At 41.6% G+C, this 15953-nt stretch overlaps 1 protein-coding gene across 1 annotated transcript in view; it reads left to right on the top strand.

The window, feature by feature from the left end:
- plxna1b (plexin A1b) overlaps nucleotides 1–15953 on the top strand; it is a 188250-nt gene that overhangs the window by 139529 nt on the left and 32768 nt on the right. Inside the window, exons 11-13 of the mRNA XM_030728514.1 lie at nucleotides 5522–5618; nucleotides 8061–8251; nucleotides 14261–14412. Coding sequence (XP_030584374.1) covers nucleotides 5522–5618; nucleotides 8061–8251; nucleotides 14261–14412 — 440 coding nt within the window. The remainder of the gene's footprint in view (nucleotides 1–5521; nucleotides 5619–8060; nucleotides 8252–14260; nucleotides 14413–15953) is intronic.

Here is a 15953-nt window from a genome sequence, read left to right as displayed (position 1 = left end):
CTGTAATTCTCATAGGTTACCCATTGTTACCTGCCTCATTTACCAGCTTCACCCTACATTCATTCATCTGTTCTTGCCTCCTTTTCTTTAGTTTCCAGCGACAGATGTCCAGGAGGAAATAGTGCTGAACGTTGCATCTGCACTTTCCTGCTGAAAGCCGGTTGTTGGATAGCATCTCTTCTCTTTCTTTTATCCATTCTTTTAGTCTTTTTTTTTTAAACTCTGGAAATCTTTAAGGCTTACCTGTTGTCACTCCATTTCTTTGCATTTATTCTTGTTTCCTTTATGGAAGCTCCCTGTCTTGTTTCTGTCATCTGCTGTTTCTTTATAAGTATTTGGCATCTGTGATTTTCTCTCTGGAGTGTCCTCTTAGTGGACGTCTTACATCTCCTCAAATGAAAGAAATTACAAGCAGGGATTGATCCTATGACATTTTTTCTTCCCAAATTGTGTTTGTTTTTGGAATTAATTGATAAATCACAAATGTGATTTTGTTTTTCTGTTTTTTCTATATGACTTTTTCTTTTTTTTTTTTTTTTAAATACACTTCTTAGTGTTTAATTTTCATATTGGAATTTGCTGTGCAGTGACTAAACCCAATACAAGGTGCATGTGTCCCTGAACACTGTGTTGTGCAACATTGCTGGTTCAGTATAAAAGTTTAATAAGCCCTTGGTGAAATGAGAGAAGATGAGCTTTGGATAATAACCTAGCCTTTCCAGTGGCTCCCCCACTCTCTACTGCGCATTTAACACACATACATGCACAAACGCTCTCCTCCCTAACTAAATATGCATGTTTTTGTTGTCTCAGTTCCCAGCCATGGACTATACAGATATAGACACATTCTAGTATCACAGAGTAATGCTTTTTTAAACAAAGAAAAAAGCATTACAGGATAGACACCACTGATGTTTTATTGACTGTACATGTGGTGCAGGCTTCAGGTAGACAACCTGTCAAGGTAAAAATCAGTGTCCAGAGCTCCACATGCATCAAACGTGTTACACTGTTGCATAAAATTGGCCACATGATTCAAAGAAAGAGGCCTTCTCTCCTAATTTGCTGTTCAGCAGAGAAGCAAGGATAGAATTATAAGGCAGCTTGGTAATTCTGTCTGCTAGGAATACGACAGATAGATATATATAGAGCAGTGACGTGCAGTCAGGGGAGGCAGGTGAGGCACGGCCTCACCTGTCATCGTGGAAATATAAAATTAAAAAATAAATTAAATGGTTATATTCATTCAGTGATTTGTATTTTAAAGTTCTTTTCCATTTAACTACACCATTTTTAGATTAGTTTTTTCAAAATCGCTGAATTTTCGCATTTGCCGGTCAAATACTAAGAGACGAACGGTGAGGCACCAGCCCGGCGAGCCGCACCACGGATTGCGCAATCCGTGGTGCGGCTCAGTATAGTCATTGCCAATGACTACTAACTGTGCTGGCATGCTATGCAGTGAGACCGGATTACTTTCCCTTTGCATGTGGCTATTAAAATGTTCTAACACTTTTACTATATGAACTAAATTTCCATATTTTAGCTGGTGTATATAATGCACAGTTTATTTTTTTGTTTTTTTCATTAACAACTGTATGTGTGTGTAATGCATTCTTGTGTTGAGCGATCATGAAACTGCTGCGAAGAGACACTAGGTGAGGCACGCAGTTCTCGTGCCTCATGGTAGGGGGCGCTGGTGATCCCAGGGACTCTACGACTCCTCGGTGGCAAGCTACCATAAACAGTTAGCAAGGCCAGTTAGTTTTTCCTGTTGCTTGGCCTTATGTTCAACATGGAAGATTACATAACTCAACTGAAAGAATTTTCTAAACTGGACTTTCAATCGAAGCAGAAGATAATAATTAAAGGAAGACCAACACCGGAGCTAAAAGGTTTGCTTCAGACTATGTTAATGTTAAACAAAACAACTGTTGCCAATCAAATGGTGAATAAGCTATATGTTTGTAAATCTGATGTGATGACCTCAGTGCCTCACCAGTCACGACCCTCACCGCACGTCACTGATATAGAGAGAGATTTATAGATATTTTTGCCATTTAAAAATGGTTTGGAAAGAAATATGGCTGTACCCAAATAATTGATTATTGGATATTCATTGTTATGTAGGTATTGCAATGAGGATTTGCTCTCAGTGCAGAAAAAACTTCTCTTTGTTTGTATTTCAGTTCAGTTCAGTTTATTTATATAGTGCCAAATCACAACAATAGTCACCTCAAAGCACTTTATACTGTAAAGACTTTACAGTATTTGCAGGAAAGCCCTAACAATCAAATAACCCCCTATGAGCAAGCACTTTGTGATGGTGGGAAGGAAGAGTTCCCTTTTAACAGGAAGCAACTTCCAGCACAACCAAGCTGAGGGAGGGGCTGCATTCAGCACAACCAGGTGAGGGGAAAGAAAAGGAGAGCACAGAGACATCAGCAAGTACACCTGCAGGATGCATGCATACTCGGTGTATTGTAGTGTCTCATGGACAAGTCTGCAGACACCATAATGGGACATCTGCACGGACCCTTGTGTTCACCCTCTGATGATGAAGTTTACATCATTGTAACTCAAGCAGGTCGTCACATGCTCACGGAGAAACTAGAACAGTGGTGTTTAAAAACCTTTATGTCATGTTACAGTAATTTTTCTTGTAAGACAAGCATGTGAATATGAGAAACACACCTGTCTTGTAGTGCAGACAAGCCTGACTGTTAAGAAAAGGGGTTGACCATTTCCAAACAACTTCATCCACTTGAACAATTCCCAAATACAAAGCTGACCGTGGCTGGATAACAGCCTCTCTCATCATGTCTCTCCCGCTTGCATCTCCAGCCTTTATGTCCCAGCTCTACTGCAGATGTATGTTTCCTCCCTCACTTTGACTCTTTATCTCCTTCTTACTGCCGCGCTTTGATGCTTTTTCACTCTTTCCACATGTTCACAGTGCAGTGTCCCTGTGCACTTCCCTTTTTTCTCCCTCTTGTTCTCGCCTATTGTCTAGCATGCACATATACACTCAAACACACTCTCCATCTTTACCCCAGTGAAGAAGAGTTCCTGTTCCCAGGCAGGCTGGGTGGTCTCGTGGTGGTGAAGGGAGGAAGGAGGGAGGGAGAGATTGAAGAAGTTCATATGGTCAAACTTCAGAAGAAAAATAATAGCTGATGTTCAAAATGTGTGTGTGTTTTTTTTTTGGTGCCCTATCTTCCTGTTTCTGCATGTGTTTTTATTTATCATGTTTTACTTCCTGTATGGACCATGTGATCAGTCTTTGATGAATTTGCAGTCATCCTCCTCTGGAAACTGTCCCATGTGCAGGACACATATTTATAGTACAGATGTGTTTTTCTGGAAATGTTTGGTATACGCGATAAAGGAATCTGCTCCATATTTCCTTGTTTGACTGTGGGCTTTTTGGGGGAGGGATCGAGGCAGATGAGAGAAAGTCAAGCTAAGATTGATAGGGGAGGAGGTTTGTAAAGAGGTATAGGGAAGGAATAATGAGCGGGAAAGGGAAAGAGAAAAAAGCAGGGGTGGGGAAGGAGGATTGCAAGAGAAGGAGAGGCAGAGGAATGTGTGAAAAGACCAAGGCAGACATGTCAGAGAACAAATTGAAAATGCCAATTTCACTTTAGCCCCCACCAGCTCAGGCGCTTACAGCCCAGCCCCGGCCTCTTATTCCATGTGTAAATGAATGGTGTCCACAGAATAACACACAATCACCTCTCTCTATCCATCTTGCCCTCGCTATTTCTCTTTCACCCTTTCTGCTGCATTACCTGCTCTCTACACCCTTTCCCAAGACCCTTTGTCATCCTTCCTTTTCACCATCTCTTTGTTGTTTTCACTCTTTCCAAATATTTTCACTTCTTCTAACTAAAATTTGGAAGTTTGGCTTTTTTCAGTTTGCCAGTCCTCTTTACCTCTCACACTCTGCTTTTTCATTTTGTGCTCTGTCTAGGTTAATGTTTCGGCTTAACGATCTAGCTGTAATGCAGTAGTGCAGTCTAAATTTATATAGCTTGCTATATATAAAGCGATGCGCTGTAACAGTTGTCTTTTTTCAGTGTTGTGTAGGCCAGCTTCCAGGTGCAGTTACTCAAGTAAAAGTTTCAGTAGTTTCTGGCTGCTAAATAAATTAGAGTGCAAAAATCTGCCTGAAAACACATTTTGGGCAAATTTGCCTTTAAAATAAGCTCTGAGAGCAAAGTAGTATTTTTTTTCTGAGATGCATGGAGACGTCTTTCTTTATTCGGATATCAGCGTCGCAGCCTTCAGGGCCCACTAAATGTAAATCATCCAATCACAAAAAAAAAAAGTGATGAAAGAATTAATCAGCCATTCACACATTGTGACATTGCTGTGTCCTCTCATTTTCTTATCTTCTCAGTGCACATTTTTTAGTCTTTTCCCCCCTCAAATATATTCAAATTCACTATTATTACAGATGTCAGGATAAATCTCACAGTATCACGCTGGAGTGGGTGATATCACATAGTGGCAAAGTTGTAGCTAGATTCAATCTTTGAGGGCTCATAGCTCCGAGCTTGGGGCCTTCACATTGGATTTTATCACCACTCTACTAGAAGAGAATAGCCCTGCTATCTCTCACCCGGAGGCTGCTGAAGATACTGACCATACTAGAGGTAGTGAGAGTGGCTGGGCATTATCTAGGTCATTATCTAAAGTCTTACCAGCCATCACCCCGACATCACTGCAGACAGCACACAATCGCTTGTCATCTGCTTTGTGTCATATCAAATATAGCTAATGAAGGAGACGTGAATAATGTAAAGTCTGTCTAAGATTGTTGTGAAGTTCTTGATGAAGATCCTCAGTGTTTGGCGGGGGGTTATTGGGAAGGCAGCGTGATTTCTAAAGCTGCATTTTATTTGCTGGTGATAATTGTCATTGATAATTTATATGTTGGGAGTTTGGGCAGGGACTCATAGGAGCTCTTTCTCCATTACCCGTTCAGTTAACACGTCGCCATCACATCACCGCTTTTGAAGCTTGTTGTCTCATTTAAAGCAATTCCATAAAACTGATTATGCCGACGATGAGTCAATTACATTTCAACTCTTATTAGTTCAGGATGCAAAAATGAAATTAGATGAGAATATTATTGTCAGAGATATATTATGCGTTTCATTCATCACTGGAATGGAATGAGTCATACAGTGATGGGGATTCCAATCTCTTAATCAACTCTGCGCTCTGCCAGGCAGCGGCGGATGTGCCGTGTGTAAAAATCACAATATAGCCTGTCTCTCATCATTCATTTTTATGGCCCTTCAACTGTGTGAGCACCGCAGGGTATGACATTACTACCAACCACTAGCTTAACTGAGTTTGCTCTCAGTATTAGCTGTTTTTTTCCCCCCCTCTTATGAATTTATTGAAAGAATTTTATTGAAAGATGGAATGCCTCGTGATGATGTTGTTGATGTAAGAAAAATGTTGAATGGATGTGTATGAATTCCAATCTTGTCCTCTTTCTTTATTTCAGTATACTTACGAGGGCAATGACATCAGCGACCTGCCTGTGGACCTGTCCGTAGTTTGGAACGGGAACTTTGTCATCGACAACCCCTACAACATTAAAGGTGAGGGAGTGTGGTGTCATTCAGCAGTGAGCGCTATGCATGCGTGTTAAGTTAATTGGTGATTCTGAATTGGCCTCAGGTGTGAACCCATGAATGGCTGTCTGTCTCTGTGGTAGCCCTGTGACAGGCTGGTAACCTGTCCACAGTTTGCCCTGCCTCTCACCCTGTGGTAGCTGGGATGGGCTCCAGCCCCACCACAATCTACATGGATGGATTAACGGGTGGGTGGGGGGGTTGTATTTAGCTTTTCTAAATAATGTTACATTTTGACATTCCTCATCCAGGCATATATACAGATAATACCATCTAGATATTATCTGTGCGTGTGTGTTTGTGTTTGTGTGTAAAAGAGGGAAAGCAGTCACATCATTAAACTGTTTGCTTTGCCTTTTTTTTGTTAGGACACAGTTAAACACTGCACCCAAGGAACATGCTTCAGATCCTTCGCACTGTCGTCAGTGCTAGAGAGCACACATACTCTACTTTTGGTCATTTGTATTCACTAATGCATATATTGACTAATAATTATGTCTGTCAAGGCTCAGGTTTTACCCCATGAGACTCTTTTGTCATGGCTAATGGGTAGCAACCGGTGTCGAAGGGATCAATTTAATTGATATTTTCTCTGCCATGAATGTTTTAAATTTCAGTCTATCGAACAACGTTTGGGACGTACAGTATGTGCATTTTGTAACGTAATAAGGCCAATTTCTGCTGTGTTCAAATTGTACAACCAGAGCTTACGTATGCTATAAAGTCTAGGCAAGAGTCAAGGTTTGTGCAAAAGGCCGCTACACTGTTAGTGTCTGAGGTTGATACCCACTAATAGATAATAAGACATAATTGTTTGCATTTTAACTTTTTTTTTTTTTTACCAGGTTCATTATGCACACTGTTGCATTTTACTATTTGTTAATATCTTTAGTGTTTTTGGGAATCCATGTGTAGATTGACTTGCATTGTTTTAACACGATGGTGCAGAGAGCATGTATATATTTCTTGAAGCAGTATGAAGTCTTTTGCATTTGATTCAATGTGAAACCACACCTCATCCTCCAAGCAAAGAACCTTGGGGATAATAATTAAACTTATATACATATTCAGTGCACCACTGTGGGAGAAGACAATGAGATCATGTCTGTTGGATATAATTACTGGTAAAAGTCTTTATAATGCTGTCTCCGTAATTATTGTGGGTTGTAAAGCACAGTGGGGGCTGTAACATTATTCCCCTGCTGTGAGGCAAAGTAACATCATCGCCAGTTCGATATCGCCTGTGGGATGACATGCACATTGAGTTTTGTACAACAGAGGGAGCAGCATTGTCTGCTCCTGGTTGTTACTCATTAATGTTTAAGGACACAACAAGGGACAGGTATTTTCCATGTAATATTTTCGGACAGACGTTGTTGTATGTTACAGGTTTGTTAGGTAGTTATTATTGCCATCGTTTTCAGTAAGGTAACATTGGATCACTGTCTGCTGTTTATCGATCACTCTTTGCAGTCTAATTGAACCAAGCAAGCTGTTGTAGTCTTAAATGTCAGATATTTCTCAATCCGAAAACTGTATCTGATCTTATAGTGTATATATGGTTGTAACATGTGAGCATAGGCATGTTCATAATATTATAGTGTTCACTGTACTTTCACTGGGGCTCATCATATGAGCAGCAGTGACTGTGCTTTTTGTGGTATCTTAAATGTAATGCATCAACCACTGACCTACACCCTAAAGATGGCTCCCTCCCTCCCTTGTTCTCTCTTCACTGCCTGCCATCTCCCCATTTCTCAATGATGATAATCATCTGATAGAGTGCGAGTGATGCTCACTCATCTTAAATACTGATAGGTTAATGTAATTAAAGGCGAGTCGTTTAGCAGCCAGTAATTGGTACAGGGTTTCTTTAAAGCTGCTCCGTGACCAATGGGATTTGGGGAAGGAATAGCAGAGAAAGAGAGAGCTTTACTCTTCTGCTCCGCGGGCCTTTGGGAAATCGGGCCTTAACTCAACTTTGGCTCAGTGACACTGAAGAAGTTTCGAAATTTTATGATAAAGCTGAAAAAGTCAAAATAAAAGAATTTAGTTTCTTTCAAAAGCAAACTGTCAGGTTGCTTATCTGCTTATTTCAGTCTTAATATAAGATACATGTCTTTTGAAAGGGGGGGGGGGGAGTTACAGCCCAGCTCATAAGCAGCAACAAAAGAGACTGGCACAATGATTTATAAATACAAAGAGAATATGCAAACTCCACAGAAGGTCCCAGCTGGGCAGGGGGTCCAAATCAGAACCTGCTTGCTTTGAGGCCACAGTGGTAACCGCTGTGACACCCTGCAATAATTCCCAACATATTATATTGGCTGGTTGTTTTATTCTCTTGGTCGCCTCAATACCACATTAATAATTTCATAATGCTTTATTTGTGCCTCCTCTTTTCTCCAGCTCACCTGTATAAGTGCTATGCACTGAGGGACAGCTGCGGGATGTGTTTGAAGGCAAACCCCAGGTTTGAGTGCGGCTGGTGTGTCGGGGAAAAGAAATGCTCCCTGAGACAGGAGTGCACCCCCCCAGAGAGCACCTGGATGCACGCCACAACAGGGAACAGCCGCTGTGCTCACCCCAAGATCACTAAGGTAAGGCTTGATAATAATGACACATGCTTACACACAGTTAAGTATGCTTCCAAGATAACAGATGGCACACATCTTGTTGTGCAAGTGTATCCACACATATGCACAGACCCGTATATCCATGTTTGACATCCAGCATATATCTATAATACCAGGTTTTCCCACAGGCATAATAATTACATGCAGAGTGGGCTGTGTGTGACAAAACTATTCTCCTTGATGGAACAACAAAATTGAAGAGAAAAATAAAGCTGAAATTGTTTTTTGTTTTTTGTTTTTTTGGTTGAAAAATTTCAGCTCACTACATCGCTACATTTCAAAAACCCTTTAAATGAAAACTTTCTGACCCCCAAAAAATGTGAATCATCAGGTTTCCACATGCATTACCAGCTCACTTTAGCAGCGTGGAGCTGCTAAATTCAAGGTAAAGACAATACTCCTAAGCACTGCTAAAGTTAAAGCACACACTCAAGCTGCTGTTTGGCTGGTCGTGACCTAGCAACTCACCCTCCTTAACAGCAAACAACTCGGGTTTTGTCAGCCTGAGAAGAGTGGATTCAGATTACTGTATGTGCCTTGTAACCGGGCTGTGATTGCCCCTTTTTGTGACCTTTTATAAGAATCCAAGCCAGCTCATTAGTAAAAACCAATTTTTTTAGAAGAGGAGACTTGAGAACTCTTCCTGCACTTTGTCATTGTTTGGCCCTGGAGAGTGAAGGTGCCATCACAGGAGGGCAGACAGCAGAGAGGATAGACAACTTAGAAGCCAACACTATGACTGCAACACCAACACAGATGGGCTGGCAAGGAGGAGGCAGTTCACACACTCCAAGACTGAACACACTGATGAGATCAGAGATGATGGCCACACACAGACACACACACATAGACACAGACATACAGACACACACACCTAACTGAAGAGTCAGAGAGGGTGGGTGTCTGGAGAGAGACAAAGAAACCGTGGATGTGGTAGTGTGCTAATTGTGTCCCGCCATGGGTGCTGACTATCTGTGTGCACATGTGCATGTGTTCATCTGACAGGCTGGCAGAGCTAAGGCGTCTAAACACCATAGCGTAACCATCTGTTGCCACTAGTAACCGTGGTGGTGGTCCTCGTCTGAGTGCGACCTGGGTCACAGTTCCTACAGCTCACCACTGGGACTAGTGCACACATACAGTGTGGTTTGAAATCAATGCACCGCTGCGTGAGACGCGTCTTGACCTTCAACCCTCTCGTCAGTCTGCCGTCTGTTGTCTTCCCTTTTTTTTTGATTGATGATTGAACATTGATTCAAACTTTCAACCAAGCATTTCTTTCTTTGAGTGTATCTCAAATAAGCTGAAGCATCATCACAATTCTTCAATTTAAACAAGTGTGAAATACATGTAGAGTTTAAAATCCATGCTCATTTCACTGATGTAGACTTGTGTGACTGCAGCCCTCAGTCCATTTCCTGCATGACACGGGTTCGTCTCTTTGAATGCATAATGAAGATGCTGGTTAATTGGAGCTCTGGCACATAGATAAAACCGTTTGCTAATGCTCCCTCTCTCTTCATGCTCGTTTCAGTTATCTCTTTGAAACAAGCGTACAGAGGCAACTGGGTCGTGTGTGTGTGTGTGTGTGTGTGTGTGTGTGGGGGGGGGTGCTCACAAGCATGTGCACTTGCGTGCATATGTAGGGGTAAATCCTGCCCTTGGGCAAGATGTTGGTGGCAGTCAAAAAGCTGGCAAAGAGTTTCAAAAAGCAGCAGGAGAAGAGACATACTGCAGGTTTGAGAATGCAGAAGAAGAGACAAAGAAGAACTGGAGAAAAAAGAGACACTGGGGGAAGTGTTATCACCAAGCTGCTCCGCTGGCCTCACCCCTCTTCTCCACCTTTGACATTTACAGTGTGACATTTAACGCCAAAAGAACATCTGCAGAGGCCAAAGAAAATCTCTCCCTTTTCATCTGCTATTTTATCTTTTTTTCTCAAAGAGCATCACATTGGCCACACAAATTGAATATTATTTTGCTTCTTACCACCCCTTTGGTCAAATCCTCCTTTCTCTGTTTCATCCATTTTTTTTTTTTTTTATTTCTTTTTGCCTGATTCAGGCTGCTTTGTTCATTTATGCAGCATGCTAGCTGCTGCATGGCCAATAGCTGGTGGATTAGCCGCTAATTTCATTTGGACCAGGGAATGTGTGTTCAGCTGGGATGGAAACAATCATTGGAGACACACATGTGTGCACAGCATACACACAGTAAGAGCTGTCAGAGCAGCAAGTGTTTAACTTATTTAGTGTTATTTCTTAGTGGGCTATTGTCCATTTGATATTTTTCAGTAGTGTGCGGTGTGGCTACTGTGCCACTAACAGCTTTGGCACCTAGTACTTCTCTCCAAATGCAGCAATTAATGTTTTAGGTACTAAATGATGATTTTAGACATTGTAAGAATTTGGCTGTTAAGCTGGTGAAGTGCTATTTTTATTGTGTTGCATTTTTCTGCACTGATATTGTGCACAAACATTAATTAGTACTTCCTTCCAAGGAAGCAAAAACTGTGTGCGTGTGTGTGTGTGTGTGTGTGTGTGTGTGTGTGTGTGTGTGTGTGTGTGTGTGTGTGTGTGTGTGTGTGTGTGTGTGTGTGTGTGTTTGTGTGTGTGTGTGTGTGTGTGTGTGTGTCTTTGAGCTCGCGCAAACACTCACACAAGCCTGAAAGACTCACAATGGCGCCCACACATTCTCAGAAGCCTCTAAATCAAAAATAAACTAAGCTACAACTTAGGTAGTCTGTATTGTGTTCTCAAAATTACATTCAAGCCACATGGATAGGGACACACACACACACACTGTCTGCCACTGTGTCCCAGTGTAGCACAGCAGTGTCCTGGTACTGGCCTTGGATGCTGCCTGGCCCTCCATCATCCATCATCTCCTGCCTGCCTTCTCCTAGGGGACAGGAAGAGCACCACAGCTCGCCCTTAGAAACCAATTAAAACAACGCAGGCCATTCCAGCCTGTGTGTGTGTGTGTGTGTGTGTGTGTGTGTGTGTGTGTGTGTGTGTGTGTGTGTGTGTGTGTGTGTGGGAGTAGTGCATTTTTAGGGTTTTAGCACGTGGTATACTTGTGTGTTCTGTGTTTGTGTGAGTGTTTCTGGATGCTGCGTATGTAAGAAAATGCATAAGTGGATGTGATGGCCACTGATTTCTCCCTCATGTCCTGCTATAGTACTGTGGCAGTTTTTGCCATTGCCAGGTTTCTTTATCTCTTCTCTCTCTGTTTTCTAGTCAGTCTTTGTTTTGTTCTCTTCATGTTTCTTCTTCTACCATTTTCTCTGTTTTTTTTTGACCATTCAATATTTTTCACTTTTCTTTTCTTTCTTCTGCTTCTGATCTTTCAGTCTTAATGTTTCCTTACCTTCTGTCTCCCTCCCTCTGTCTATCAAAGCTGTTGTTGTGTTTACAGGCATTTATTGACCACGCTTCTGTGATTTTCTGATTGTATTTTGGAGCTGAACACTAAGCCCCCACTGTTACAAAAATAGGATAAATTAAACATGCCACTGTTGGGTAAATACTTACCATGCTTATTCATAAAGGGAGGATTGTAACTGGAAGTCAGCCACGATGATGTCCTAATTAAGCTCATGTACTTGTTTAATGATCAGAGTTCAGCCAGAGGGATATAATTGGCCCCAGTGTGATTTTTTTTTACTCCTGACACAGATTTGTTCCTGGTCTATAAAGCTACACATCTTCAGACCTAATATTTGTTTTTACCCAGTTACATGCAAACATTTAGTGGTTAAAGACTTATTTGATCCCCATTTTCCTTTACATCATTGCTTCTATCAGTTTGCTTGGGACTTGTTGTTTTTGAGAGCCTTTCATATCACAGATAAACTCCAGAAGCCTTACACCATGTTCATATCATCTCTCCCTGTGTCCCTTGCCTGTTTCCCCCCCTTCCCCCTCCTTCTCCTATAACTAGCAGATGCTATCTGTGCACTGCTGCTTAGCCAGCCACAATAGGCCTGACACAAAGCCTCCAATACAACGGCACAAGTCAGCCACAAAGAGAAAAACAGCGAGTGTGAATGAGTGTGGAGCGTTTTGATGGCGAGGGGAGAATAGAGCGAGTGTTTAGGCTGGTGGCTTTTATCAGAAAGGGGTTTTTGTTTGTGTTGTTTGGTTGTGGATGTAACAGCGTGCGTGTGCGTATCTGTGTGCTTGATAAGCCTGTGCTTATAGAGAAAGAGAGGTTGATTACCATATCTAAAGATTGCGACTGGTGCACTACTGTGTGCCAGTCATTCTTTTGTCTCCAGCTGAAATATATACATTTAGGCACACTGACAAAGACAGAGACTGAATTAAAGGACACGAGTTCAGGAAGGAATCCTGTCTGATGTAAGATGGAAAACAGCCCTTAATTATATCTCTGTGGCATTTCATTCCTGGCTTGCTTGACACTGGGCTTTGTTCCCGTTGTGTGTTTCCCATTGTGTGTTTGTATTAGTGGTTTCCCAAACACCTGTGGCTTTTACTAACCTGCCACGTTTTCTGTAATGTTAGACTGGGGATCATTATAGTACCAGGTGGAGACATGTTTGAGCAGGTTGAGAGGTGATCTAATTAATCTGAGAGACTGTAGATAAGCTGAATATTTCAAAACATGTTTTCATTGTTGGCACAGTGTCAGTAAGATTGATACTACTATCATGTCTTTGTAAAAATGAACCAATGACTGCCACTTAGCTTAGCACAAAGACTGGATACAAGCTGTGACAGCTGGATTGGCTCTGCCTATTGCCATATTATAACAGTTTATGTTTTAAACAAACAAGCCATAATATGCTAATTAGTGAGTTTTGATGTGCTGATAGCTGGATTTTGTAATGATTGTGGATAGTTCTAGGCTGGCCTTCATTCTTTATACTAACTGGCTACAATATTTCAATACAATATTATTACAATATTTCCTAAAATATTAAACTATTCCTTTTTCAAGTGTCTGAATATTTGAACACTTTTATAACCTTTTCCAACACGTGGAGTATTCGCATCCTTTTTTTTAAATGAATGATGAAATATGTAAATTTGTTAAAGCTGAGGACTAGTCGCGCCATTTTTAATAATAGCAAAGCTTTTAACCAAAATCACTGTCATCAGAGGATTTCCTCATAGAGGTAAAGTAAATTTTCAGGGCGTGAAGTTCAGCTCCAGCGAAGCTTGACAAATGAATCAAATTGTTAATGAATGGTCCTGACAGTGCTGACCTTTGAAGGAGCAAAAAGTAATATGGAGGTCAAATTAAGTAAGCTGCACAAATATTAACTGTTCTAAGTCAGTGTTTTTATCAGGCTTGCAGCACCACCTGTAATGACATACAAATCAAATGTGCCAGTTCCTGGTGTGACCTGGTACTTACAGCCTGCACCCCCACCCTATGACATCCAACCACTAATGTCTCCCCCTTTACCACCCCGACCCCCCTTCGTTGCAGCAGATGACCCCACTGCCCCACCATATTCTAATCCAATTAGCTTTAGCCCTAATTATACTAGTAAAGACTGATTACCATTGTCTGCATTGGGGCTGAATGAATAGGGCCATGATTAGTGACCAGACTAGCCTTGGGTAGCCATTAGCACCACCGCACACCTTTCGCAGACCTCTAGGGGAAAAAAAGCAGGAGCAGGGGTCACTGTGTGTAGTAATTGTATTCAGCTGATTAATCTTCACAACATTAAAAGAGAGACGTAAGTGAGGGCTTGATGGGTAGGTCCAGGTTAAGTGTGTGAGTTGGCAAGTTGCGAATGTTTAACTGAATTGAGGTGGAGTTAATGGATTCAAGGGCATTTTTCTTCTTGCTCAATGAGGTAGCAAGCATGTAATTCATGCATAATGAAATGTGACCATTGTGACTTAAGTAAACTGTCATTCATGTTTAAACACAATATATGCTGCTTTGGTTAAAAAGGCTTCACTCATGTCCTCCACTGTTTGTTCCTCCACCTAGTTGTATCCGGAGACGGGGCCCAGACAGGGAGGAACCATGCTGACCATCACTGGTGAAAACCTGGGTCTGCAGTTCAGAGACATCCAGAATGGAGTCCGTATCGGCAAGGTGTCGTGCAACCCTCAGGAGGACCAATACATCAGCGCTGAGCAGTACGTTGACACTGCCTCTTCCTTCATCCTGTTACACCCCACGACTTAAATCTCACTGTTTCTAAAACCCACTACTTGTCTTCTTGTCTTTGTCCACTACTGATGTGACGCTGAGTGCTAAGCACAGCACTGTGACTCTCTCACAGACCTGTTTCATAAAACCTTCAAAGGTTAAATGCTGTTTTCCCCTAACAGACAAAACCAATTCCTCACAAATAGCCTCAAGCTGTGCATGGTAGCACTAGTCTCTGTACATGATCAGTCCAAGTAACTCTGACAACATCTTGAATAAAACCTTTTCAGCTCAACTTATGTTCAGACTAATAGGTCAAGCAGCTTTGAAATACCTCATATAACTCACCTCATTAGGATTAATTTGGCCCATTTTTAGCTATAACTGTATTTAATAGTATCAAAAGTGGGCAATATACATCCACTGAAAATGATTCCTTATATGAAAGGTTGTCATGTGAATGCTCGATCTTATTACGTTATGTTTACTACTTTCTGGGAAAGTCTGAAGTACAGCAGACGCCACAGATGTAATTTAACTACCATTTAAAAACTGCAGTTGTGTAATTCTGGGAAAAGTAGTACTCAGAGCAGCAAAGAATCCTTGTCTTTACTTTCATGTTCAGTCTGTTGGATATGACTGAGCTCTCTGTTTTAACTGATAACAGAGCGCCTCATTGCAAAAAGCGTTCTTTACTTCACGTGTAAATGATATCATGTGAATCATTAATTAGATTACATTCAGAATAAGAAAAAAAAAATCTGGGGCACTGTCACACTGGCAGTGCCCCATTAATGCTACTCAGAAATACTTGGGGGGGGGTGTGGTTAAATTACAAGATGAGTCCTACTTTTTCTTTTATGTTGTATTCATCTAGGCAGACAAGATACATTTTAGGATGAGGGAAAAAAAAAACTGGTGAAGCTCGTCACAGTTGGAGACGTCCTCAATATTCTATTTCCAACCATGTTGCTGTCATTGTACAAAAATGCCCCATTTGCTGAGTTTTGCAGCACGGTCCCAGCAGACTTAGTTTTCTCTCTGCCACCCGTGCTAAGAAGAAACCAGGAGAAATGTGACTTTGATGGTTTGACAGTCAGGAAAACAGAATGCCGTTCCACTCTCACTAGTGGGTTTAGAGCAGCGTACTGACATGTCAGTCTTGATTTATAATTTATAAACTCGTATGTTGTTTTGTTCGCGCAGAGCAGCGCATTTTTACATTTACTTTTATCATCAGGCCGTGCTGTAGCCTAACTTTTCCTTCCGCCACGTTCACGTTCTCTTTGTGATTTCATCCAAAACCATCAAGGCGGTGAAGTTTAACCCCGCCGGCTCCATAGCACTGCTTTTGGCCTGTTGCCATAGCACCCGCAGGAAGAGGAGGGTGCGGTTAGTAGTTAGGCTGTCATGCTAATTAAAAGTGATGTTAGCCATACGGTGCCATTAGTGGCCCGGTTGCACTCGTCATTCTCGTGACCCCATCAGAGCCGTAGCGCAGAAGGCAAGATAGGGTTACAGGACTGAC

Source organism: Archocentrus centrarchus, chromosome 5, assembly GCF_007364275.1.
Source record: "Archocentrus centrarchus isolate MPI-CPG fArcCen1 chromosome 5, fArcCen1, whole genome shotgun sequence".
In the NCBI taxonomy this organism is placed as follows: domain Eukaryota; kingdom Metazoa; phylum Chordata; class Actinopteri; order Cichliformes; family Cichlidae; genus Archocentrus; species Archocentrus centrarchus.
The sequence above is the reverse complement of the archived record's forward strand: the minus strand, read 5'-3'. Positions and strand labels throughout refer to the sequence as shown.